The sequence below is a fragment of the Pan troglodytes genome, chromosome 9 (assembly GCF_028858775.2).
Source record: "Pan troglodytes isolate AG18354 chromosome 9, NHGRI_mPanTro3-v2.0_pri, whole genome shotgun sequence".
NCBI lineage: Eukaryota > Metazoa > Chordata > Mammalia > Primates > Hominidae > Pan > Pan troglodytes.
Window position 1 is genome coordinate 69,372,189 of NC_072407.2, and position 24,628 is coordinate 69,396,816.

The window sequence follows — 24,628 nt, forward strand, 5'->3', positions numbered from 1 at the left end:
CTGACATTTGTAACCTTGAACCCAGAGGCCAAGAAGTACCTCTGACTGCTCCTGGTCCTCAGCACCCATGTTGTCTCTTCCTCAGGACCTGTCTCTCCGCGTGACGGTGGCTGAGAGCAGCAGCGACGGCCGTGGGGACAACGTGGGCCATGTCATCATTGGGCCGTCAGCCAGTGGCATGGGAACCACACATTGGAACCAGATGTTGGCCACGCTGCGCAGGCCCGTGTCCATGTGGCACGCTGTCCGGCGAAACTAGCAACCAGGGCGGGCCAGTTGGGCAATGGAGCTGCTGGAGCCCGGTACCCACTCAGCTCTGTCTGATGCCCTCTCCATAGCCCAGCTGGAGCCGTGAACACTGGGGTCCCCTGGCAGAGTCCTCATGACCCATCCTGGTCTCTCTGTCCAGATTGCAGCAGAGGAGTGGGCGTGGCTCTGTGTCCAGGGCCCCAGGGTCTGCTCCTGCTGAGGACCAGCTGTGGCTGGGCCAGGACAGAGGACTCAACCCTGCTCCTCCTGGCAGGCCAGCTGCCGAGCCGGGCTATGTTCTGGAACCCAGTGAATCTTGGGGGCCAGGCACTGTGCTAGGCACCAGCAAGGGTAACACGAAGAAGACCCGGCCCTCAGGGCATCAGGAAGACTAGCTCCCCTGCCCCGGAGGATCTGCTCAGTGCTGATGGCAGCCCAGCTGTGTGGACTCAGGGGGCTCTGAGGGCTAGGGAAACAGGAAGGGTCTCTTTGACAAGGTAGGAGCTGTGCTTGGAGGGGCAGGAAAAGAACTGAGCATGTCGCAGGCAGCGGGCCCAGCCTGAGCAATGGCAGGATGTGAACTTCCCCATCGCAAATGCAGTCCTCAGCCCACTGCAGTGGATACAAGGAAGGGCCTTTCTCGGGGCCGGAGAAGAGACCAAGAGACCAGGCCCGGGCAGCAGCCTACCGGCCACGTGGAACACTGGCTCCGGAGTTATTCTCTGTCAAATCTACTCCCCGGACCTCAACCATGGCAAGAACCAGAGGTCCAAAGAGGCCCAGACCCAGGTCCTTGTGCTCAGTCCTGCGCAAACCAGGCCCGGACCCTGCAAGCATTTGTTGATGCCCTTGCAGGCCCACTGGGAGAAAGATGCCTCAGGCAGGTCTCAGCCTGGGGGTGGCAGGGGTGGGGCAGAGAGAATACTGACAGCAGAGGTCTTGGTGGGCTGCACGTGCCTGCGAAGATGTGGTGGACAAGGAGGCTCTCCGGCTGGGCCTTGGAGGGGTGGCAGCGGAAGGACAGCCCAGGTGGCTGAGGCCTGATGGGAAGCCGGGGAAGGCCAGGGTGGAAGGGCGGCTTGAGGGACGCCAGGAGAAGACTGAATGCCAGGCTAGGAAGGAGGCGGCTCTCGATCACGGGGTGGGTGCCCCCGACACCGGGTCTCCTAGCTTGAGTTCCCTAGAAGCGGAATCTGAGAGGGGGATTCTGGGGCAAGTAGCTTCTTGCGGGTGAGTGTTCTCAGAGAAACTTACCAGATCAAGAAAGGGAGCTCAGGCTGGATGGAGGAAGCCACGCAAGTGTGGCTTCAAGATCCATTGCCTTGGCCTGATCGCTGTGGGGGCAGGGGCCTGGAGTGCGAGGGGCACCCTGGGGGCTCCCACCCAGAAGCAGAGGGGCTGGGCTGTTGCACCTCTACTGGCATCAGTCTTTGGTGACCCCCCAGCCCCAGTAGGAGGACAGCAGGCAGAGCTTGTCATCCCCAGCCTGGTGTCCCGCAGTCCCAGGAAGCCGCTTCTTGCCTTCATGGCTGAGTGCTGGGAAGGGCTGAGCTCACCCAGACCAGCAGGTGGGGTATCATCTGCTCAGTGGGGCCACCCACAGGTGACAGCATGGACCCTCAGGCTGGCTGCCCCTGTTCCTTGGTCCATAACTGGTGAGCTATGGAGACCCAGGCCAACAAATTATCCCCAGTGATATGGGGGGAGGAGGGGCTAGAACAAGGGCCCAGGGGACTGGAGGCAGGATGGTGGCTTTCCCCACCTGACACAGCCATGGCCCAGCCCCAAGGCCAGGCTGTCTACCCTATGGCCACAGCAGGAGGTCAGCCCAGGGCCAGGAGACACATGGCTGGACAAGGCTTTGCAGCCTGGGAGACCCCGACTTTCTCTAATCCAGTGGCTGTGCGGTTCAGGCCACTGACTCCCCCCCTGCCCTCTCCCCTCTCTCCCTCCCCCTAACTGCATGACATGTTAACTGTGTGCCCAGGACAGCCGTGGTGGGGACCGGGTATGCCAACTGGAATGATTCTAGAACCAAAATAAAGCTGGGGCAGGAAGAGGGGGCTTCCAGGGAGCCCTGCTCGGCCCTGAATCACCTTCGTCTCTTCTCTAGGAATCAGGGACTCAGGCCTCCTATGTGTTACTGTGCACCTTCCTTCCTGCTACCGGGTGCCCAGAGGGGAGTGAGGCCTCTCTCTGCTGGGGAGACCATCACAGGGACCAATGCATGCTGGGCATGGTGGCTCACACCTGTAATTTAAGCACTTTAGGAAGCTGAGGTGGGCAGATCACTTGAGGTCAGGAGTTCAAGACCAGCCTGGCCAACACGGCGAAACCGCATCTCTACTAAAAATACAAAAATTAGCCAGGTGTGGTGGCATGTGCCTGTAATCTCAGCTACTCGGGAGGCTGAGGCAGGAGAATCGCTTGAACCTGGGAGGCGGGGGCTCCAGTGAGCTGAAATCGCGCCACTGCACTCAAGCCTGGGCGACAGAGCAAGACTCAAAAAAAGGTCTCAAAAAAAAAAAAAGGAAGGACCAATGCATCAGACTCCTTGGGAAGCTCAGAGGAGGGGCCACTGAGCCAGCTCTGGCAGGAGAGAGTAGGATGATGGGGAGTATCAAGGAAGGCTTCCTGGTGGTGACACCCAGCTGAGGCTTCAGGGCCAGAAGGAGGAGATCAGGTAGACACGGCAGGAGAAGCATTCCTAGCAGGGAACCCCATATACAAAAGGGCACAAGGGGGCGAAAACTTGGCCAGTGTATCCATTTGGCCAGAATAAAGTGGGGGATGGTGGAGGGAGTGAGCAGGGTGGGAAGAAGGGAGCCAAGGGGGAGTTCTGAAGGGTAGAAGGGTCTTCCACATTCAGCGAGTGCTGGTGTCCAGCCTGCAACACTTCAAAGTAAGTGCTGCTGCTATCCCCTTTTTTGCAGATGTGGAAAAGAGCTCAGAGAGGTTAGGTAACTAGCCCAAGGCCACACAGCCAGAAAGTCACAGAGCTGGGACTCAAGCTCGGCCTGTCTTTGCTACAGAGCCAGTGCTCTGGATCACTCAGCAACAACGCCCCCTTCCCCAGCTCCTTGAATGTAAGGCTGAGGGCATAAGAGAAACCCCCGCTGGGTCCCAGGCTGCTGCCTTCCCCTCCCCACCCCTGGAAGATCACAAGCGTGGCACATCCAGCATGGATAAGGATGAGCTGATGGAGAATTCCCAGCAGCTCCTGGGAGGCCTGTCCACCACAGGGACTGACTCCGAAGAGCTTCTGAGGCAACCAATGAGACGGGCTGTGGCAGGAGCCGGTAAGAGGGGCAGAGACCAGGGAGGGCTTCCTGGAGGAGGTAGAAGCATGAGAGCTGGCTTTGCAGCAGGGGGACTGTACACATGGAGGAGGGAGAGGGGTCTCAAACTGCCTGAGCAAAGGTGTCACAGTGTCTGGGGAGACACAGCTGGGCTGAGGCTTGAGAGGCCAGGTGGGGTTGGGCTGTGGAGGCTGTGTGTCCAAGCTCAGGGAGAAGCTCCTTGTCCTGCTGGCAGTGGGGAGCCATGGTGGGGTCTTGAGCGGGAGCAGGTCCAAGGGAGGGAGGGGTCACTCTAAGAAGCTTTGGAGGTGACACAGAGGGACATCAGTGAATGTTACCCTCGCCAGTGAGTGGCAGGAGGGGCAGGCAGGAGGCCTCTGAGCTGCCTTTAGGTTTGGGTTCATTCAGCAGGACTCAAACTGAGGTGCCATCCTGGAGAGAAGCTGGGACAACCCAGGCTCTGAGAAGCTGTCTTGCCTCCTTCTTCTCTCTTGTAATCTTCCCAACCTATTTCCCTCCTTTCTCAGGCCACCCCACATCCAGGGTCCCATCTCTCCCCACCCCTTCATCTCCCCTCCTCCAGCCCTGGGCCCAAGGACACACCTCCAGGGTCCCAGGCCCCCTCTGTCTGGGAGCCCCACCGAAGAGGACAGGTGTGGAGGTCTCTGACCTGCCCAGCAGCATTGCCTGGGCTAGGCCTGCATGTGGGAGAAGCAGAGCAAGCCACTGCATCACGGTCAGCAGCAGCTCTAAGCTCCAAACTTCCCTTCCTCTCTCCCATCTGTCTGTGCCTGCAGACCCCCAAAAGGGACAAATCAAAAGGCTTAATAAGCACCAGGATGGGGCCACCAGACTTCCTCTCTCTCCACCCCTCCCACCCTATTATCAGCCCTTCCGTCCCAACCTGAAAGATCAATAATGGTTTGGCAGGGAGAGGAGGCCAGGGCAGGAGGGCACGTCCCCGTGGCCTGGGGCTCCAGTTAGATGGCAGCCAGGCTGGAGCTGTCTGGGCAGGCTAGACAAAAAGAAACTTGGGAGCAGAGGCCCTCTGGTTTCCACCTGGCGTAAAGCTGAGTCTGCTGCTCACTTGCTGTGTAAGTTCCTTCCCTTCTCAGGCCTCAGTTTCCCCATCTGAAGAATGGGGGTGTTGGATAAGATGGCCTCTAAAGAGCCCTGTACCTCTGACTTTTGGAGATTCTGTGTGTATGGACTCCGGAGCCCAAGGGCCTGGGTCCAAATCCCAGCTTCTCTGCTTACTAGCTGCGGGACCTTGGGCAAATTATCCAACCTCTTTGGGCCTCAGTTTCCTCACTTGTCAAAGGAGGATAAGAATTGAACATACTTCATAGGATGGCATGAAATGACATGTGCCAAGTGTCCGGCACAGGTAGGTGCTCAGTAAATGCGAGGTCAAGGCTTTGGGTGGAGGAGTTCAGGCTGAGGGCAAAGGCTCTTAGGATCCAGTATTTCAGATGAATGTGGGCCAGGGATGGGCGCGGTGGTTCACGCCTATAATCCCAGCACTATGGGAGGCCGAGGCGGGTGGATCACCTGAGGTCAGGAGCTTGAGACTAGCCTGGCCAACATGGTGAAACCCCGTCTCCACTAAAAATACAAAAATTAGCTGGGCGTGGTGGCAGGTGCCTCTAATCCCAGCTACTCAGGAGGCTAAGACAGGAGAATTGCCTGAACCCGGAAGGCGGAGGTTGCAGTGAGCCGAGATCACATCACTGCACTCCATCCTGGGCAAGACTCCCCATGGAAAAAAAAAAAAAGAGAGAGAGCAGAGGACAGGGGATGCACGCGGAACCAAGAGCTTCGGGAGCTACACACCAGGGCCCGTGCACCCTGCCAAGCCACTCCAAGGGGAAAGACTGTATCTCTCCCCTTCATTCAGCCATCCACAAACACCCCACACCCCCAAGCCAGGAACCCCAAGCAGGGAGGCAGCCCCAGGTGATGACTGTGCAGGGAGCTGAGCGACCACATGAGGGCAGTGGAGACTCGATCAGGACCGCATAGGATTTGGCCTTAGGATGGGGGTGGGATGTGAGAAAATGGGGAGAGGGGTGAGGCCAGGGGGCCTTGGAGTAGGCGGAGGCTGGAGAGTGGTTGCCTGTCCACAGACTCCCCATTCATGTCACATGTGGTATTCGTCATCCATGCAAGCATTTGTTCCTTTATTCATTTCTTCAGTTTGTTTATTCTTGTAAGCCAGCCCCTCTTCCGTCCATCCTTCCTTCTTTCCTTCCTCTCTTTCTCACTCTGTTTTTTTCTTTCTTGTCCCTTTGGTTTGTCTGGCCAGGAGATCAACTGGACATACCGTCCTGAGCCACAGCTGGGTGCCAGCCTGAGAGAGGCACTCCTCTAGGGGATACGGTGAGCCTTGGCCCCTGCCCTTGAAGGGTTCAGGGCAGTAGGCCACGGTGCTGGGCTCCCCACAGATCTGGGCCTGGGGTTGGTGGGGCCTCGAGGGGCCTAAGTCTCCCACAGGCTGCAAGTCCTGAGAAGCCTCAGTAAACACTAAAACAGTAAACAGTACCCTGGCCAGGCAGACTGTGTGACCTGGGCCACCACTCTAAAAATAAATTCCAGGAAAACAGTATGGTCCCAGGTCCAGCAATGTCTGAGATTCAGGGACATTCCCTGCCAACCAGAGCCGATTTCTGTGGCCTGGTGACTAAGCTCCCTCTCGCAGGAGCGTAAGCATGGTGGGGGAGCGGAGGCTGGGGCTTGACGTCAGGAGATTGAATCCTTGCTGTGTCCTGCTGGTCTAAGACACCCCTCTGCCTCTCTCTGAGGCTCAGTTCCCAAATCTGTAAAATGGGAGGAAGCAGGTCATCTGCTTGGTCTACCTCGTGGTCTGAGAGCTAAATGAAATTGCAATTGTGCAGATGAGGCATGATGGAGGGAGACCACTTGGCTTTGGGGTCACGCCTGGATCCAAATTCTAGTTCAGCCTCTTACTAGCTGTGGATGTTAGTCAACAACTTAGCCTCTCTGGACCTCAGGCTCCTCATCTGTGAAATGGAGCTAAGAGTCCCTACCTCCTAGGGAACAGTGCCTACACGTGGCTTGCAATCCACTAATGGGTGTTGTTATTATTAGGAAATGTTCAGTGAAACTGTATAGCATGACAAACATCAAGTGTGTCATTACAGAGATTATCCCTATAGCAACCAAGGCCAAACGCCTCTGCCTGACTCTCGGCTCCCTCCACCCCCAGTCTGGCCCCACCTGCCTTCCAGCCTTGCCACCCAAGGCCTGATGACAGCAGCAGTTGGGAGGAAGATGCTGACAGCTGATCCGAGGGGGTGGGGCCCCTCTCACCACTCCTTGGGGCGGGGAGCCCTGCTCTGGAGCTACCTGCCCAGCCCAGTGTCAAGTCACTGCCGAGCCCTGTGGCAGTTTGGGGGAGGAAGGGGCACCTGGAAAGGCAGAGCTGTGCTGGGGAGGATCCTTCCCTCCAAGTGGGGCTCCATCCAGCCTGTAGACCACAGCCCGGAGCGGGAGCTGGGCAGAGGAGTCAAGGAGCTGGGCTCTGCCTCTCCACCTAGTGACTCCTGCCCTGGCTGCCTCTTTAGACCACAGTGAGTTTAAAGGAGGTTGAAGGTGCTTTTTCACCTGCCTGACTTGGAACTCCATGAGGGGGGATGTCATGACCAGCATAAATTAGGGGGAACCTAATGACGTCTGCCCCTTGTTCTTTTAAGCTTCAATAGAAACACTCAGTCCAAGATCTGGGAAGACCCTTGTGCCCATTTTTAAAAGATTTCAACTCTGGCCATTAGGAGAAGTGGAGAGATCAGGTGACAATGAGTTCCCAGTTCAATGCTGGATTTACTGCTGGCATCCAACGTGCTCCACTGGGCAAGCACCAGCTCCTCATGCTGCACCACTGTGCAAGCGAGCCTCACCCTCTGCGGGGGCGGGGTGGGGGGGCAGCATTCCGCTCCGGCCTCCGCAGCTTCGCATGTGCCGCTGTCTCCGGTGGAACACCTTTTCCCTCCCCCATCTGACTGTGTCTCACTTTTTCCTCAAGACTCTGAAAGGTTTCCTGACTCCCTCAACGTGGGCGAGGAGCTCTTTTCCCCTACTCCCGTCCCGCTGCCTGTCCCTACTCCCGTTGTAGTTCTGATCACACTGATGTCCTGCGTGTCTACCATTCTAAGCCGTGGGCTTCTCAAGGCAGGGCCTGGATTTTGTCTTAAACAGTTCAGGGTCCCCGGGCCCTTGGGCACCAGGGGGACATCTCATGGTGCAATAATAAGAAACACTCACACTTTACAGAGGGAAGGTTCTATCGCTTTCCCTAGATCGTGGCCAGCCACGGTGTCAGGTGGCTGCCCACCTGCAGCAGAGCTTCCTGGTGCTGCCGGAGGGGGCAGGCCAGGCCTGGTGGGGCCAGTGAAGGGGGTCATCCCCTTCCCACCTGGCATGAAACGCCTGTGTTGTGCTGCGTCCTGAGACCCCTGGGGAAATGCACCATTCATTCATTCATTCATTCATTCACTAAAGGTCACTGGCTCCTGCCTGAGATCTGGGACCCAGCCCCTGAGCACACCCCCGCCCCCACTGTCATGGTCCCGCTGTTTGTCTTCTCCCTTCCGACCTCCCGTGGCCCCAGCGCGGCCCGCTCACCGTAGGTGCTCGGGCAGCGTTTCTTCAGGGACCTAGACGGCCTGGAGAGGAAGGGCCCCAGCCCAGCCGCCCGGGCCTCTCACCTGGCTCTCGGGGCGCCCGGCTCGCACTTCCTCCCGCCGCCCCGCCCCTTCCACATTCCTGCCCCGCCGGGCCTGCCCCGCGCAGTCTGGGTCTCTGCGCCGCAGCCGCCCGCCCGCCCGCTCAGCGCCCGGCCCCGGGATGACGGCGGCCCAGGCCGCGGGTGAGGAGGCGCCACCAGGCGTGCGGTCCGTCAAGGTGGTCCTGGTGGGCGACGGCGGCTGCGGGAAGACGTCGCTGCTGATGGTCTTCGCCGATGGGGCCTTCCCCGAGGTGAGTGCCCCGCGCCTCCGCCTCGCCCGGTTCCGCTCGCGCGCCCGGGTGTACAGGTCCGTGCCGGAGCGGCCCAGGCTGTGCGCCTAACCCGGCCTCCGAGGGGTGTCCCAGCGGGGCCTGGGGTCCAGGGCAGAGTTCTTCCGCCCCAGCCTTTGGGAATGAAGGCCTCAGTGATGTGATCTGTAAAGCCGGAGGAATGGCATCTACCGGGGAGAGGTGTCACAAGGACTGAGTGAGGCGACCTGGGTGCACACAGGATCCTAAGACAGCACTTGGCCACACAATTCCGCTGAGGGCCTGAGAGCTTGGAAGCCAGACTGCCGAGGTTCAAATTATGGCTTTGCCTCTTATAGCTGTGTGCCCTTGGGCAAGTCCCCTAACCCTGCTGTGCCTGTGTCCCTCACTACATCACAGGTGAGTGACAGTGCCCACCGCACAGGGTCACTGTGACAGAGAGTTAATAGACCTCAAGCACTCAGCCCCGGCCGGTGCACAGGAAGGACTCACGGAGAGTTGGCACATGTCGCTCCTGGGAAACATTGTCTCCCCTCCAGCTCTTGCCGCTGGAATGCACATGCCATGGGCTCTGCCTTGGAGGGTGGGAGCACGCCAGCTGTAGCCTCAGCTGCTGGGCCCGTGTCTCTGCTCTCCTCTGAGCCCCGTGCCCTTTTGTAACCTGCTTAGCTTCTCTGAGCCTCAGTTTCCTCACAACAACCCCATGGGGTAGAGGGACTGTAGGGCAGTGGTGAGGTGGAGCCCAGGGGAGGCTGACAGGCAGCTCCCGTGCGGTAGCTGGCATGTCCTTGGCGCTGTAGGCATGCCCACCGTTAATCCTTCCTGACATGCTCACTGACTGCCCAGGCAGACTCCACGGGCACCAGGCGGCCCCTGCTCTGCCGCCTCTCAGCCCTGTTGTCCTGGGAGTCCATGGAGTTGCTTCCAGCATCTCTTCTTTTTTTTATTTTTATTTTTTTTGAGAAGAGTCTCACTCTGTCACCCAGGCTGGAGTGATATTGGCACAATCTCAGCTCACTGCAACCTCCGCCTCCCGGGTTCAAGCAATTCTCTTGCCTCAGCCTCCTAAGTAGCTGGGATTACAGGCGCCCACCACCACGCCTGGCTAATTTTTTAAATTATTTTATTTTATTTTATTTTTGAGACGGAGTCTCGCTCTGTCGCCAGGCTAGAGTGCAGTGGCACAATCTCGGCTCACTGTAACCTCTGCCTCCCAGGTTCAAGCGATTCTCCCGCCTCAGCCTCCCGAGTAGCTGGGACTACAGGCGCGTGCCACCGTGCCCAGCTAATTTTTGTATATTTTTAGTAGAGACAGGGTTTTGCCATGTTGACCAGAATGGTCTCGATCACTTGACCTGGTGATCCGCCCGCCTCGACCTCCCAAAATGCTGGGATTACAGGTGTGAGCCACCACACCCAGCCAATTTTTTTATTTTTAGTAGAGATGGAGTTTTGCCATGTTGGTCAGGCTGGTCTCGAACTCCTGGCCTCAAGCGATCTGCCCGCCTCGGCCTCCCAAAGTGCTAGGATTACTGGCCTGAGCCACCGCAACTGGCATTCTTCCTCCTTTTCTTCCCAGCATCCTCTAAGCCCCTGGGGTTGTATAGGTGCTGGGGCATCTGAGCACAAGCAGGACGGTCGGGCCTACCCTGGTTCTTATCACACTGTAGTTCTTATCAGGATGATGTCTGTCTGCCTGTCTCCCACCCTTGGCCCATGTGCTTTCTGCTGCAGTGGCATTGAGCCACTTTTGTTTAGTAGCTTGTGGAGCTGGTGTCACCTCCTTTGACCAGTCATACATTTTTTTAAGTTGGGGGAAACATGTTTCTGGGCCCCTAGATGCTTCCCATGGGAACCCAACAATGAGGGCACCCGGGGAAGAGCACCACACAGGGACAGGTGGCCCAGGCCCAGGGGAAGGCACCTGATGGGCGGGGGCTGGAGGGCTGATGCCTCACCACCAGCTCTGAGATGTCCTTGATGGCGAGACCATCCCAACTTCAGAGGAGTTATGACGTGGAAATGGGCCTCTTCCAGTTGATAAGATGTGAATGCTTTGAGGGACATGCTGGGGCTGGCCAGAAATGGGGGGAGGACATGCTGGGGCTGGCCAGAAATGGGGGGAGGGCATGCTTATCACCAGGAAAATGGGCTGGATTTGTCCAGGCTCCTCCCGTCTGGGGGCTCTGAGTTCCCTGGAGCAGGAGAGTCCTCTTCATTTAAAGAACCCACAATGGGCTGGGCGTAATGGCCCACACCTGTAATCCCAGCTCTCTGGGAGGCCAAGGCGGGTGGATCACCTGAGGTCAGGAATTCAAGACCAGCCTGGCCAACATGGTGAAACCCCATGTCTACCGAAAATACAAAAAAAATTACCCAGGCATAGTGGCAGGCGCCTGTAATCCCAGCTACTCGGGAAGCTGAGGCAGGAGAATCGCTTGAACCCAGGAGGCAGAGGTTGCAGTGAACCGAGATCGCGCCATTGCACTCCAGCTCGGGGACAACAGAGCGAGACTCTGTCTCAAAATATATATATATATATATGTAATTAAATAAATTAATTAAAAGAACCCACAACGTGTAAGAGTTGGAAAGGCTTCATTTTGCAGATGGGAAAACTGAGTCCAGAACCCAGAGGCTTACCTGGGGGCACATGGCCCGGCAGTGGCAGCACTGATCTAGAGCCCACGTCTTCCCCCTCCCGACCAGGGCCTTCTCCACAGCCCCCAGTGCTCTGCCTGCTGGACCCAGCCTCCTCCTGCCCCTGTCCCTAGCACCAGACTCTTCCTCTAGGCAGCCCTCGAAGCCCAAGGGGCCAGCAGCCAGGAGGCTGGAGTCCCATCTCCCAGACTTCCTGCACACAGCAAAGGGCTGAGAGCAGCCTGAGGATTTGGAGGGACCTCAGTGACCCTCATCTGGCTGTGACCCAACCCTGGATTCAGGGCAGCAGGGGAGGGCAAGGTGGAGAGAGCTCCTAGGACAGGGGGAAGCCCCAGGCTGGGGTGCCAGCCTCTGCCCAGTCCTGGCTGGCATTTGTGGCTGCAACCATTCCCACAGGTTCAAAGCCTAGCAGCCCCCACACCAGCATGGGGATAGGAGGTGGCAGGGAGCACCCGGCCCTGCTGGCTAGAGCCCCCTGGGTCCTTCCTGGTTCGCACTTGGACTCCCATGGGTGTCCTAACCAGGGATGCCCCGACACTCCCTCTTGAGCCAGGTCCCCCATCTTGGTAATGATCCATTTTCTGTCTGTGAGCCCCTGGAGGGCAGACCTGAGCCTGAGTCATCTCCGTCCTGGTCCAGCACAGGCCCAGTCCTTCTTTTCTGGCTGAGGACGGCTTAACAGATAAGATTAGGTGCCATTGATCCCATGGACAGAGGGTGACCCTGCCTGGGGGTCAAAGAACAACACAACAAAAGGTACAGACAGAGTCTCTAGGATGACGTCCCGAGTGGGGGAAAGGGCTGTGACAGTTATAAGCCAGAGGGGAAACCCAGCCCCTTTCCGTCTCCGGGAACTGGAGTTGGTAACCTCAGGAAAGGCAGGTGGCTGAGGACAAGGCCTGGTCTCTGCAGCCACAAAGACCTGGCTCTGTCACTAGCCAGCTGTTCAGTGTGTCACCTTGAACAAGTCATTTCCTCTCTCTGGGCATCATCAGAAAGTGAAGGTTGTACTGACGTTCCGAGCTTGCAAGGATCGGAGATGGTGCCAGTACACAGCCACACACAGAAGATCCTTAGAGAATGGTGGGTGATGGTGTCATTACCATGGGCATTTGCAAAGCACTGAAACATGTCTCCCAAGAGATTTCCAGCAGGCTGTGCTGCAGCTCAGATCAAGAAGGTGACTGAGTGGGTGGTCAAGCTGGGAGCTCAGATGCAAGGGCACCAGTGCCCTTCACAATGACAGGCCCCTACTCTAGGACAAAGGTCAGAAGCTGCGGAGGGGCTGGGTGTATTAGTCCATTTTCACATTGCTATAAAGAACTACCCGAGACTGGGTAATTTATAAAGAAAAGAGGTTTAATTGACTCACAGTTCTGCATGGCTGGGGAGGCCTCAGGAAACTTACAATCATTGTGGAAGGTGAAGTGGAAGCAAGGCACTTCCTATGTGGCAGCAGGAGAGAGAAAGAGAGAAGGGGGAAGCACCACACTTTTAAACCATCAGATCTCGTAAGAACTTCCTCACTATTGGCCAGGCGTGGTGGCTCACACCTGTAATCCCAGCACTTCGGGAGGCCGAGGCGGGTGGATCACCTGAGGTCGGAAGTTCGAGACCAGCCTGACCAACATGGAGAAACCCCATCTCTACTAAAAATACAAAATTAGCTGGGTGTGGTGGCACATGCCTGTAATCCCAGTTACTCAGGAGGCTGAGGCAGGAGAATCGCTTGAACCTGGGAGGCAGATGTTGTGGGGAGCTGAGATCGTGCCATTGCACTCCAACCTGGGCAACAAGAGCGAAACTCTGTCTCAAAAAAAAAAAAAAAAAAATCAAACCCGGGAGGCGGACCTTGCAGTGAGCCAAGATCAGGCCACTGCACTCCAGCCTGGGCGACAGAGCGAGACCCTGTCTAAAAAAAAAAAAAAAAAAAAAAAAAAAATATATATATATATATATATATATATATATACACACATATGCCAGGCGTGGTGACACACCTGTAATCCCAGCTACTCAGGAGGCTGAGGCAGGAGAATCACTTGAACCCAGGAGGCAGAGGCTGCAGTGAGCAAGATTGCACTACTGCGCTCCAGCCTGACTCCGTCGAAAAAAAACAATCTCCCTCACTATCACAAGAACAGCATGGGGGAAACCGCCTTCATGATTCAATCACCTCCCACCAGGTCCTTCCCTTGACACGTGGGGATTACAATTCGAGATGAGATTTGCTTGGGGACACAGCCAATCCATATCACTGGAGAAAGTGTCACCACCTGGAAGGATGGATGGGGGCTCGTGTGGACACTGCCCCTGGCCACCAGCTTCCCTGGTGGTGAGCATTTATGCTGGGGCCTCACCTGCCAGTCCATCCTCCCTCCCACATCATGGCATGACACTCTCCCCCTTTAACCAGTGAGGAGACTGTCCTAAGGACACATAGCAGGTGAGTGCTGGAGCCCGGTCTTAAGCCAGGCATATCTAAACCTAAAGCTAGTGCTCCTAGCTACCAGATCACACTGCCCTGGCAAAGGCAAAGGGCCTGAGGGAGGGCACCCTGAGCAGGCAAGGGGGGATGGAGAGGTAGGTGAGGCCCTTGTCTGTTCCTGTTGGTTCCTTTTGGTAGAGGGAGTGACAGCATGTCTAGAGTCTGGGGTGGGGCCAGCCCTTACCTCAAGGCTATCCAGACTTCTCCATCTTCCTCAGCTGCCCACTCTGGGACCTGCCTTTCTCCCCACCCCACTCCCTGCAGCTTCCCTGGAGGACGGTGCTGACCCACTGCTCAGGTGCTGCCCCTCCCAGCTGGCCAGGGCCTGACTCAGAGGGCCAGCGGGCAGGCAGGCGTGAAATTCTCCTGAGTCACGGGCAGGTGTGGGCCGCACCCGGCATGGGAAGGGAAGAGGATAGGGGCCCCCCAGACTATGGCCCCATCAACCAGCCCTGAGCAGGCAGTCGAGGCTTAGGGACCCAAGAGCAGGCGGCCCAGCATCCCCTCAGAGCAGAGGGCACAGGTTGTGGCAGAGTTTTGCAAACCCATCTTACAAAAGCTCCCTCTTCATTCCTGCGTTTTCATCTGTGTACAAAACCTGGCCTGCTGCCCGTTCATCTCACCTTCATGGAAAGGCAGCAGTGAGCTTAGGCTGGGCAGGGCTGGAGTAAGGGGCCTCTGTCCTGGGTGACCTCCTCCCAAGCCCAGGCAGGACAAAGAAGAAAGGCCCAAACATGGGGCACTGGGCTGGGCATGGTGGCTCACCTGTAATCCCAGCACTTTGGGAGGCCAAGGCAGGTGGATCGTGTGAGTCCAGGAGTTCAAGACCAGCCTGGGCAACATAGCAAGACCCCATCTTTGCAAAAAATACAAAAAATTACTTTGGGAGGCCAAGGTGGGTGGATTGCTTGAGTTCAGGAGTTCAAGACCAGCCTGGGCAACATGGCAAAACCCTGTCTCTATGAAAAAAGAAGAAAAATTAGCCAGGCATGGTGGCCCACACCTGTAATCCCAGCTACTCGGGAGGCTGAGGTAGGAGAATCACTTGAGCCTGGGAGACAGAGGTTGCAGTGAGTCAAGATCGCACCACTGCACTCAGGCCTGGGTGACAGAGTGAGACCCTATCTTTTTTTTTTAAAAAAAAAAAAGGCCAGGCGTGGTGGCTCATGCCTGTAATCCCAGCACTTTGAGAGGCCGAGGCGGGTGGATCACTTGAGGTCGGGAGTTCAAGACCAACCTGGCTAATATGGTGAAACCCCATCTCTACTAAAAGTACAAAAAATTAGCCAGGTGTGCTGGCATGTGCTTGTAATCCCAGCTACTCACAAGGCTGAGGCAGAAGAATCACTTGAACCCAGGAGGCAGAAGTTGCATTGACTCAAGAGATCACACCATTGCACTCCAGCCTGGGTGACAGAGCAGGACTCTCTCTCTCAAAAATAAAAATAAAAAATAAAAAGCCCGGGTACACTGGCTCATGCCTGTAATCCCAGCACTTTGGGAGGCCAAGGTGGGCGGATCACGAGGTCAGGAGTTCGAGACCAGCCTGACCAACATGGTGAAACCCCGTCTCTACTAAAAATATAAAAATTAGCCGGGTATGGTGGCACATGTCTGTAATGCCAGCTACTCGGGAGGCTGAGGCAGGAGAATCCCTTGAACCCAGAAGGCGGAGGTTGCAGTGAGCCTAGATCACGCCACTGCACTGCAGCCTGGGTGACAGAGTGAGACTCCGTCTCAAAAAAAAAAAAAAAAAGGCCGGGCGCGGTGGCTCACGCCTGTAATCCCAGCACTTTGGGAGGCCGAGGCGGGCGGATCACGAGGTCAGGAGATCGAGACCATCCTGGCTAACACGGTGAAACCCCGTCTCTACTAAAAATACAAAAAATTAGCCGGGCGTGGTGGCGGGTGCCTGTAGTCCCAGCTACTCAGGAGGCTGAGGCAGGAGAATGGCGTGAACCCGGGAGGCGGAGGTTGCAGTGAGCCAGATCATGCCATTGCACTGCAGCCTGGGTGACAGAGTGAGACTCCCTCTCAAAAAAAAAAAAAAAAAAGGAAAAAGAGAAAGAAAAAAAACGGTGGAGGGGCGCATTGGGGCATTCTGGTAAGGGATCAGGAAAGGCATCCCAGAAAGGTGAAGGTAGCATTTAATAGTGGTCTTGTTTGGATTGTGAGAGGTTGAGAGGCAAAGGAGGAACCCCACAAAGCTGCGAGTTCCCCAGAGCAGGTATTGAGTCTTTGGTGCCTGCTTCCCAGTGTCCAGAACTGGGCCTAGAGAAGGTGCTAATGCTGCTGAATGAGTAGGTGAATGAACAAATGAACAAAGCAAGGAATGAATAAACATGTAGGTTAATGTTGTTCTAGGAAGGGGGGACAACATGAATGAAGGCTCAGAAATGGGAGTCCCAGCGGTGTGTGCCGGTGGTCCCAGCTCTTGGGAGGCAGAGGCAGGAGGATTGCTTGAGCCCAGGAGTTTGGGGTTGCAGTGAGCTGTGGTGCCTGTGAATAGCTGCTGCACTCCAGCCTGGGAAACACAGGGAGACCCTGTCTGTGAAAAAAAAGAAAAACAGGAGTCCCCTGCCCCCATCCAGAGGGCAATGATAAAAATAACAGTAGCTGGCATGTAGATGTGCTTATTTTATGCCAGGCCCTGAGCTAAGGGCTCCGCATGGAATATCTCACTGAATCCTTATAGCGGCACTGCAGTAGGGACTTTTTTTTTTTTTTTTGAGACGGAGTCTCACTGTGTCACCCAGACTGGAATGCAATGGCGCGATCTCAGCTCACTGCAACGTCCACCTCCCGGGTTCAAGCTATTCCCCTGCCTCAGCCTCCCAAGTAGCTAGGATTACAGGCATGTGCCACCACGCCTGGCTAATTTTTGTATTTTTAGTAGAGACAGGGTTTCACCGTGTTGGTCAGCCTGGTCTCAAACTCCTGACCTCATGATCCGCCCACTTCGGCCTCCCAAAGTGCTGGGATTACAGGCGTGAGCCACCACACCCGGCCTTTTCATTGTTGTTGTTGTTTTGAGACAGAGTCTTGCTCTGTCACCTAGGATGGAGTACAGTGGTGCGATCTCGTCTCACTGCAACCTCAGTCCCAAGCAATTCTCGTGCCTCAGCCTCTTAAGTAGTGGGATTACAGGCAGGCCCACCATTCCCAGCTAATTTTTGTATTTTTAGTAGAGACGGTTTCACCATGTTGGCCAGGCTGGTCTCGAACTCCTGGCCTCAAGGCCCACCTCAACCTCCCAAAGTGCTGGGATTACAGGGTGAGCTATGGTGCCTGGCTGGTAGGGACTTTTAATATTCCCATTTCACAACTGAGAACAAAGCTGGGGAGGTTCAGGACTTTGCAAAAGCAGACAGGCTCTAGGCCGCCACCCCAGGCAGGCCAAGGAGGAGGCTTCTCACAAACAACTACACTCCACTGACCCCCAAGGAGGGAGCAGCGCTGTGGACAGACCAAGTCCCCAGTGCCTCTCCGAAGCCTCCTCACACCCTCCCCCGCCCTGCTTCTCCTCAGAGCTACACCCCCACGGTGTTTGAGCGGTACATGGTCAACCTGCAAGTGAAAGGCAAACCTGTGCACCTCCACATCTGGGACACAGCAGGTGGGTGTGCAGGGGTGGGGCAGGGTGGGAGGGGCTTCCGTGGGCCCCTGATGCCTGGGACAGATTCCGCTCTGCTTCCTTCTGAACCAGGGAGGCCAGCCAGTCTCCAAGGGACAGGTGTGGACCAGGAGTGGGCCCAGGAGTCTGAGCCCTCCTTGCCTCTGCAGCAGTGTCTCCTGCACCCCCAGCACCCCAGGGTCGCCCGCTACGTCCTGGAGGCAAGCGGGAGTCCAGCAGTTTGCTTTCAGGACTGTTCCTGGCCTTCTGAGCACTCCACTCTGCTTTTAGTTTCTGTAGGATCTGTCTGTCCGTGGCCTCTGCCCTCCAGCCTCCTGACCTTGCCTATACCAGGGTGAGCTCTAAGCTAAACTCAGGGCCTCCTAGCAGCCCTCTTAGTTGGACGGGCTAAGATGTCTTTGCCAGGTTCCCACCTACCCCTTATTTCTCACTCCTAAGCTCAGGGCAAAGCTGGCTTCTGAGCAATTGGCCCCAGTTCCTCCAGGCGGTGCCAGGACTGGCCTCTGCCTTGCCCGTCATCCCTTCCAGACATCCCACAGGCAGAGGTGAGCACTGCCCCAAGGGGGCACTCACATGGAGTAGCCACCTCAGAGCCAAATTTGTGCCAAACTCTGAGGCAAAAAACTAGGCCCTGTCCCCAGAAGCTCCCCATCTGATGAGGTGACCTCCTGACATTGGGGCAGTGCTGACAGGGGCCAGGAGCCCTGAAGGCAGTGACCACCTCCACTCTGCCCAGGGCAAGATGACTATGACCGCCTGCGGCCCCTGTTCTACCCTGATGCCAGCGTCCTGCTGCTTTGCTTCGATGTCACCAGCCCGAACAGCTTTGACAACATCTTTAACCGGGTAGGTACTGGGGGGCAGGGAGGCATAGCCCCCATAGCCAGGCCACTCCACTCTGCCACCCACCCTTGACCCAGCTGACTGTCAGAGCTTGGCAGGCCCGAAATGATATTGATTCCAGAGCTTTTGGCGTATATATGGGGAAACTGAGGCCCAGAGTGGGGCAGTGGCTTGCCCAGGGTTGCTGGCACAGGGATTTGGTGGCAGCATCTGCCCTTCTGACTCCCAGTACAGTGCTCCTTGCCTACCCTATGCTGCAGACTCTGAACACTGTGGCTCTTTCCACGGCGTCTCTGCCTGAGGTTGCTGGGTGAGCCAGAGGCTGCTGCATCTCCCCAGCCTGTGCCCGCCCAAGGTGCATGAACCGTCAAGTCAGAGTCCAGCAGCTCTGCGTGGCTGCTGGTTCTCAGAGGCTGCTCATGGGCATCAGGGATGTGGCCCCTTGAATTCCTCTGCTCCAGCTGCCTTTAGCCATGGCACAGCCCCTCACCCACTGCTGCCAGGGCCTCCAAGTTTCCGCAGGGTACAGCCCATGACAGTATTTGCAACAGCAACAACAACAGTGACAATTTTAAGGACTGACCACGTGCCAGGCAGTGTTCTTGGTACTTGCATGTATTTACTCATTTACTCCCTCAGCCAACCTTATGGAGTATTATTATTCCCAGATCCAGTCACTCATCCAAAGATACACATCTATTAAAGTGGTAACACTGGGATTTGAACCCAGGCAGGCTGCTCCGCCCATTCATTCAGAACGAATGATTGAGCACATTCGTTCTGGTGCTGTTCTGGGCATTGGGTACCAGGAGAGATGGTGGTGCCTGGGGCCAGGGTGCTAGCAGTGGGGGTGACGAGAAGGGGGCTGATTCTGAATCGGTCTAGAAGGCGGAGTTTGCTGATGATCGGAGTTTCTTGTTGGATTGGATGTGGGTGGGAGGGAGGAGTTTTTTTGTTTGTTTGTTTGTTTTTTGAAACGGAGTCTTGCTCTGTCACTCAGGCTGGAGTGCAGTGGCGCCATCTCGGCTCACTGCAAGCTCTGCCTCCCAGGTTGATGCCATTCTCCTGCCTCAGCCTCCCGAGTAGCTGGGACTACAGGCGCCCGCCACCACGCCCGGCTAATTTTTTGTATTTTTAGTAGAGACGGGGTTTCACCATGTTAGCCAGGATGGTCTCGATCTCCTGACCTCGTGATCCGCCCGCCTCGGCCTCCCAAAGTGCTGGGATTACAGGCATGAGCCACCGCGCCTAGCCTGGGAGGAGTTTTTACCAGAGCAGCTGGAAGGTGGAGTTGCCCTTGGCCAAGATGACAAGGAGCAAGCTGGGTTCGGGAGTGGGACATCCTAGTGGAGGTGTCCGGCAGGCAGTGCGATGCATGCGTCTGCAGTTCCTCCAAGCAGGCAGTCCAGCTGGGCAGCCTAAATGCAGCTGCATATTTAGAAGCTACGGGTGCAGTAAAGCCTGGGGGAGGCTGCCCAGGAAGGGAGAGCAGCTAGAGGAGAGGAAAGACCACAGGCTGAACCCCAGGGAGAGGAGGAGGAGGGCAAGGCCCCATAAGACCTAGGAGAGCCAGGAGAGTGGGGTCCTGGGGTGAAGTGCAGGCTCAGTCAGGTAGGAGGGAGTGATGCCCAGGGTCGGGGTTATCGAGGGATCGGTAGGAGCAGGGCTAAGGATTCTCTGATGGTGGCCGGGTGCGGTAGCTCACGCCTTGTAATCCCAGCACTTTGGGAGGCTGAGGAGGGTGGATTATTTGAGGAGTTTGAGACCAGCCTGACCAACATGGTGAAACCCCGTTGCTACTAAAAATACAAAAATTAGCCGGGCGTGGTGGCACATGCCTATAACCCAGCTACTTGGGAGGCTGAGGCAGGAGAATTGCTTGAACCCGGGAGGCGGAGGTTGCAGTGAGCCAAGATTGCACCACTGCACTCCAGTCTGGGCGACAGAGCGAGACTGTCTCAAAAAAGAGAGGATTCACTGCTGGGTTCAGTGGGAGCCACCAAGGAAACCTTTCTCATGGGCAGTTTCGGTGGATGCGGGGGTGTGGGGAATCTGCCAGGGACCCCACAAAGGCCCCATTTGCTTCCAGGAATGAGGTAGTTTGATGCCAATTTTTCTTTGTTTGTTTGTTTGTTTGTTTTGAGACAGAGTCTCACTCTGTCTCCCAGGCTGGAGTGCAGTGGTACAATCTGGGCTCACTGCAACCTCCACCTCCTGGGTTCAAGCGATTCTCCTGCCTCAGCCTCCCGAGTAGCTAGGATTGCAGGCTTGAGCCACCAAGCCCGGCTGATGCCAATTTTTATCAGGCAAGTTTGATGCCCGAACCACCCGACTTAGTGCTCCTGGAGATAGGAAGCCCCCTCCCGGGATCTCCGGCTCCCCAGCTGTAGTCCAGGCTGAAAGAACTCGGCCCTGGTGGCCTCACATTCTGCAGAGCAGCCCTCCCTCCACCAGGCAAGCAGTTGAGGCAGACAGCTGCTGCAACCATTTTGTGAGCAGATTTATTTATTTATTATTTTTTTGAGACAGAGTCTCACTCTGTAGCCCAGGCTGGAGTGCAGTGGCTCCATCTCAGCTCACTGCAACCTCCGCCTCCCAGGTTCAAGTGATTCTCCTGCCTCAGCCTCCAGAGTAGCTGGGACTACAGGTGCACGCCACCACGCCCGGCTAATTTTTGTATTTTTAGTAGAGATGGGGCTTCCCCTTGTTGGCCAGGCTGGTCTCGAACTCCTGACCTCAGGTGATCTGCCTGCCCTCAGCCTCCCAAAGTGCTGGGATTACAGGCGTGAGCCACCAAGCCCGGCATGGATTGATTGATTTATTTTTATCTTTTTAATTGATTTATTTATTTATTTTGAGATGGAGTTTCACTCTGTCGCCCAGGCTGGAATGCAGTGGCACGATCTCAGCTCCCTGCAACCTCCGCCTCCCAGGTTCATGCCATTCTCCTGCCTCAGCCTCCCGAGCAGCTGGGATTACAGGCACCCGCCATCATGCCCACCTAAATTTTGTATTTTTACTAGAGACAGGGTTTCACTGTTGGCCAGGCTGGTCTCAAACTCCTGACCTCAGGTGCTCCACCCGCCTCAGGCTCCCAAAGTGCTGGGATTACAGGCGTGAGCCACCACACCTGGCCCAGATTTGTTTTTAAAGGATCCCTTACTTCCTTATATGTTTTGCTTAGTTTGGTGGGTGTCCATGAGGGCCCTTACCCTGCAGAGAGGAAAGATTCTAGAAGGGCAGGAGCAGGGCTCTGAGCCCCACCCCCAGGCTCAAATCCTGCCATTTCCAGCCAAGGCCAAGTTACATCGCCTTTCTGTGCCTCAGTTACCGCACCTGTACAGTGGGATTGGTTGTGAACTTGCTGCCGGGGCCTCGGGGAATTAATGGGTCCATACGTGTAAATTCTTAGATGAGAGTCTGGTACCAAATAGTTTCTCACTAGGTGCTGGCTTTGCTGATTATCCATATCAGAGCTCAGGCTGGGGAGCAAGAGAGTGGTCCACTGAGAGGGCCAGAACTCTCCAGGGCTCACACATGCCCCCCACACGCCCCCTCGCCCCCCTGCAGTGGTACCCAGAAGTGAATCATTTCTGCAAGAAGGTACCCATCATCGTCGTGGGCTGCAAGACTGACCTGCGCAAGGACAAATCACTGGTGAACAAGCTCCGAAGAAACGGATTGGAGCCTGTGACCTACCACAGGGTAGGAAACCCAGCCCGAGGTGGGAGTTGGGGAGGACTGGGTGAGGGGACCTCTGGATGCCTCTCAGTGGCACCAGGTGTCCAGAACGCTCAGGGTGTAGGTCAGAGCTGGGGTCGTCTTAGAGGCTGTCAGAGGTCAGAAACTTCCAGCACTTGGAAATGGTCCCTAGAATATTCTGGGAGCCTCCACCGGCAAAAGGGAGAACAAGGAAGTAGGCATATCAGAGTCAGTTCCACCACCAGCCTGAGACCCAGAGAGGGGGCCCAGGCAGGCACCCACATATTCAGACCGTGGGTCCCTCTCCGCTACACGCCTGGGTTCATGGGAAGTTCATTTCTTGGTGCCTTGAGAGGCAAAGAGGCCCAGAACGGAGGTTAAAAACAACGAAGGCTGGCAGGGCGCAGGGGCTCACGCCTGTAATCCCAGCACTTGGGAGGCCGAGGTGGGTGGATCACTTGAAGTCAGGAGTTCGAGACCAGCCAGGGCAAAATAGCGAGACCCTGTCTCTACCAAAAATACAAAAAATTAGCCAAGTGGTGTGGTGGCGGGTGCCTGTAGTCCTAGCTACTCTGGAGGCAGAGGCAGGAGAATCACTTGAACCCGGTTGGAGGAGCTGCAGTGAGCTGAGATCGCACCACTGCACTCCAGCCTGGACGACAGAGCAAGACTCCGTCTCAAAAAAAAAATAATAATAAAAATAAAGAAAAGAAAAAGAAACATGATGAAGTACATGAGGGCGCTTGGGCAAGCAGGGATACGGGAGCCGTGGGTGCTCCGCCGACCCCACCTTCCACTCTTGTCCGGGAAAAGGAAGCGAGAACGTGAGGCCTGCCCAGTGCCCCCTTCACCGCAGCCCCATCCACCTCTCCCTCTAGGGCCAGGAGATGGCGAGGTCCGTGGGCGCGGTGGCCTACCTCGAGTGCTCGGCTCGGCTCCATGACAACGTCCACGCCGTCTTCCAGGAGGCCGCCGAGGTGGCCCTCAGCAGCCGCGGTCGCAACTTCTGGCGGCGGATTACCCAGGGCTTTTGCGTGGTGACCTGAGCGGCTCGGGGCGTCCCAGCGACGCGGGTAGGGGCAGGGCGCTGACCTGCTGCTGAGCTGGCTGGGCTGGACCCGGTCCCTAGGCTGTGACCGCCGAACTGCACCGCAACAGACGGGCGCCACCAAAGCCAGGCCCTGAGGCCTGGGAGTCCTGGACTGAGAAAGGGGGTTCCTGGGCCCACCTGCTCTGTGTAGGGCTCGTCCTGCGGTGCCCGAGAATCACTCGCTAACCCCTATGCCCGGTCCCGGACCAACATCCTGGAGCCGCCTGTGCAGCCTGATGCCCCCTCGTGGCTGCTCCCAGGGCTGCACCTGCCAGGACCTAATGTTCTTAGGTCCCTCTGGCCAGAACCCACACCCGGCCCCTTCCCACCTGTCATACTGGTAACTGTAACAAGAAAAACGACATCACTTATCATTGTGTCTTGCCTCTTTTTTCTGTTTTCTTTTTTTTGAGACGGAGTCTCGTTCTATCGCCCAGGCTGGAGTGCAGTGGCGCATTTCAGCTCACTGCAACCTGTGCCTCCTGGGTTCAAGCGATTCTCCTGTCTCAGCCTCCTGAGTAGCTGGGATTACAGGCGCGCGCCACCACACCCGGATAATTTTTGTATTTTCTTTAGTAGAGACGGGGTTTCACCATGTTGGTCAGGCTGGTCTCGAACTGACCTCATGATCCACCCACCTCGGCCTCCCAAAGTGCTGGGATTACAGCCGTGAGCCACCACGCCCGGCCTATGCCTCTTGTTTCAAGGTGGCTTTACACACACGTTCCAAGGTAGGTAAAAGCCCACCCCATCTAGGCACTGGGATGGGACTGCTTGGATCCAAACCAGCTTTATTGCTTCCACGACCTTGGGCAAGTTCTTCTGGGCCTCAGCTTCCTCACCTGTGAAATGGATCACAGACTAAGCCATGGAACTTTTGGATGAGTAAGAGGGTCATGAGGACCAACACACGCAAAGAGCTTAGTAGGTGCCTAGCACGCAGTAAGTGCTCACAAAAGGTTCGGCCAGGGCCGAGCACAGTGACTCATGCCTGTAATCCCAGCACTTTGGGAGGCCGACGTGGGTGGATCACAAGGTCAGGAGTTTGAGACCAGCCTGACCAACATGGTGAAACCCCCGTCTCTACTAAAAATACAAAAATTAGCCAGGCGTGGTGGCCCACACCTGTAATCCCAGCTACTCCAGAGGCTGAGGCAGGAGAATAGGTTGCAGTGAGCCGAGATCACACCACTGCACTCCAGCCCAGGCAACACAACGAGACTCCTTCTCAAAAAAAAAAAAAAAAGGTGTAGCCAGGTGCTGTGGCACACCTGTCCCAGCCACGATTGTACCAGTGCACTCCAGCTTGGGCTACAAAGCAGAAAAAAAAAGAAAAAAGAAAAAAAAGTGGTCGGGTGTGTTGGCTTACGCCTGTAATTCCAACACTTTGGGAGGCTGAGGCGGATGGATCACCTGAGGTCAGGAGTTCGAGACCAGCCTGGTGGTCACATGGTGAAACCCGGTCTCTACTAAAAATATAAAAATTAGTTGGATGTGGTGGTACGTCCCTGTAATCCCAGCTACTTGGGAGGCTGAGGCTGGAGAATCACTTGAATCCGGGAAGTGGAAGTTGCAGTGAGCTGAGATCACGCCACTGCCCTCCAGCCTGGGTGACAGAGCGAGACTCTGTCAAAAAAAAAAAAAAAAAA

General features: G+C 56.2%; 2 protein-coding genes across 8 annotated transcripts in view; both read left to right on the forward strand.

The window, feature by feature from the left end:
• SYT12 (synaptotagmin 12) overlaps positions 1–2,345 on the forward strand; it is a 44,065-nt gene extending 41,720 nt beyond the window's left edge. For all 6 annotated transcript variants that reach the window (XM_016921331.3, XM_063784197.1, XM_016921333.4 and 3 more), the window contains one exon: positions 86–2,345. In XM_016921331.3, coding sequence (XP_016776820.2) covers positions 86–259 — 174 coding nt within the window. In that variant the 3' untranslated portion in view covers positions 260–2,345. The remainder of the gene's footprint in view (positions 1–85) is intronic.
• A 5,983-nt stretch (positions 2,346–8,328) lies between these two features.
• Positions 8,329–23,350, forward strand: RHOD (ras homolog family member D). Of its 2 annotated transcripts, XM_508584.7 has the most exons (5): positions 8,329–8,543; positions 17,239–17,326; positions 18,081–18,190; positions 21,758–21,892; positions 22,768–23,350. In XM_508584.7, exons 1-5 carry the CDS (start codon positions 8,412–8,414, stop codon positions 22,933–22,935), a joined length of 633 nt encoding a protein of 210 aa, XP_508584.2. In that variant the 5' UTR covers positions 8,329–8,411; the 3' UTR covers positions 22,936–23,350. The 2 variants fall into 2 exon arrangements, with proteins under 2 accessions (XP_508584.2, XP_009421823.1); XM_009423548.3 differs by lacking the exons at positions 17,239–17,326; positions 18,081–18,190 and having other exon boundaries at positions 8,335–8,543.
• Positions 23,351–24,628: the final 1,278 nt, after the last annotated feature.

Bases quoted from the DNA above. Each gene is read 5' to 3' on its own strand.
- RHOD (XM_508584.7), top strand. From the start codon at position 8,412: ATGACGGCGGCCCAGGCCGCGGGTGAGGAGGCGCCACCAGGCGTGCGG. The intron at 17,327-18,080 runs GTGGGTGTGCAG...CACTCTGCCCAG, and splicing joins CCACATCTGGGACACAGCAG to GGCAAGATGACTATGACCGC. The intron at 18,191-21,757 runs GTAGGTACTGGG...GCCCCCCTGCAG, and splicing joins TTGACAACATCTTTAACCGG to TGGTACCCAGAAGTGAATCA.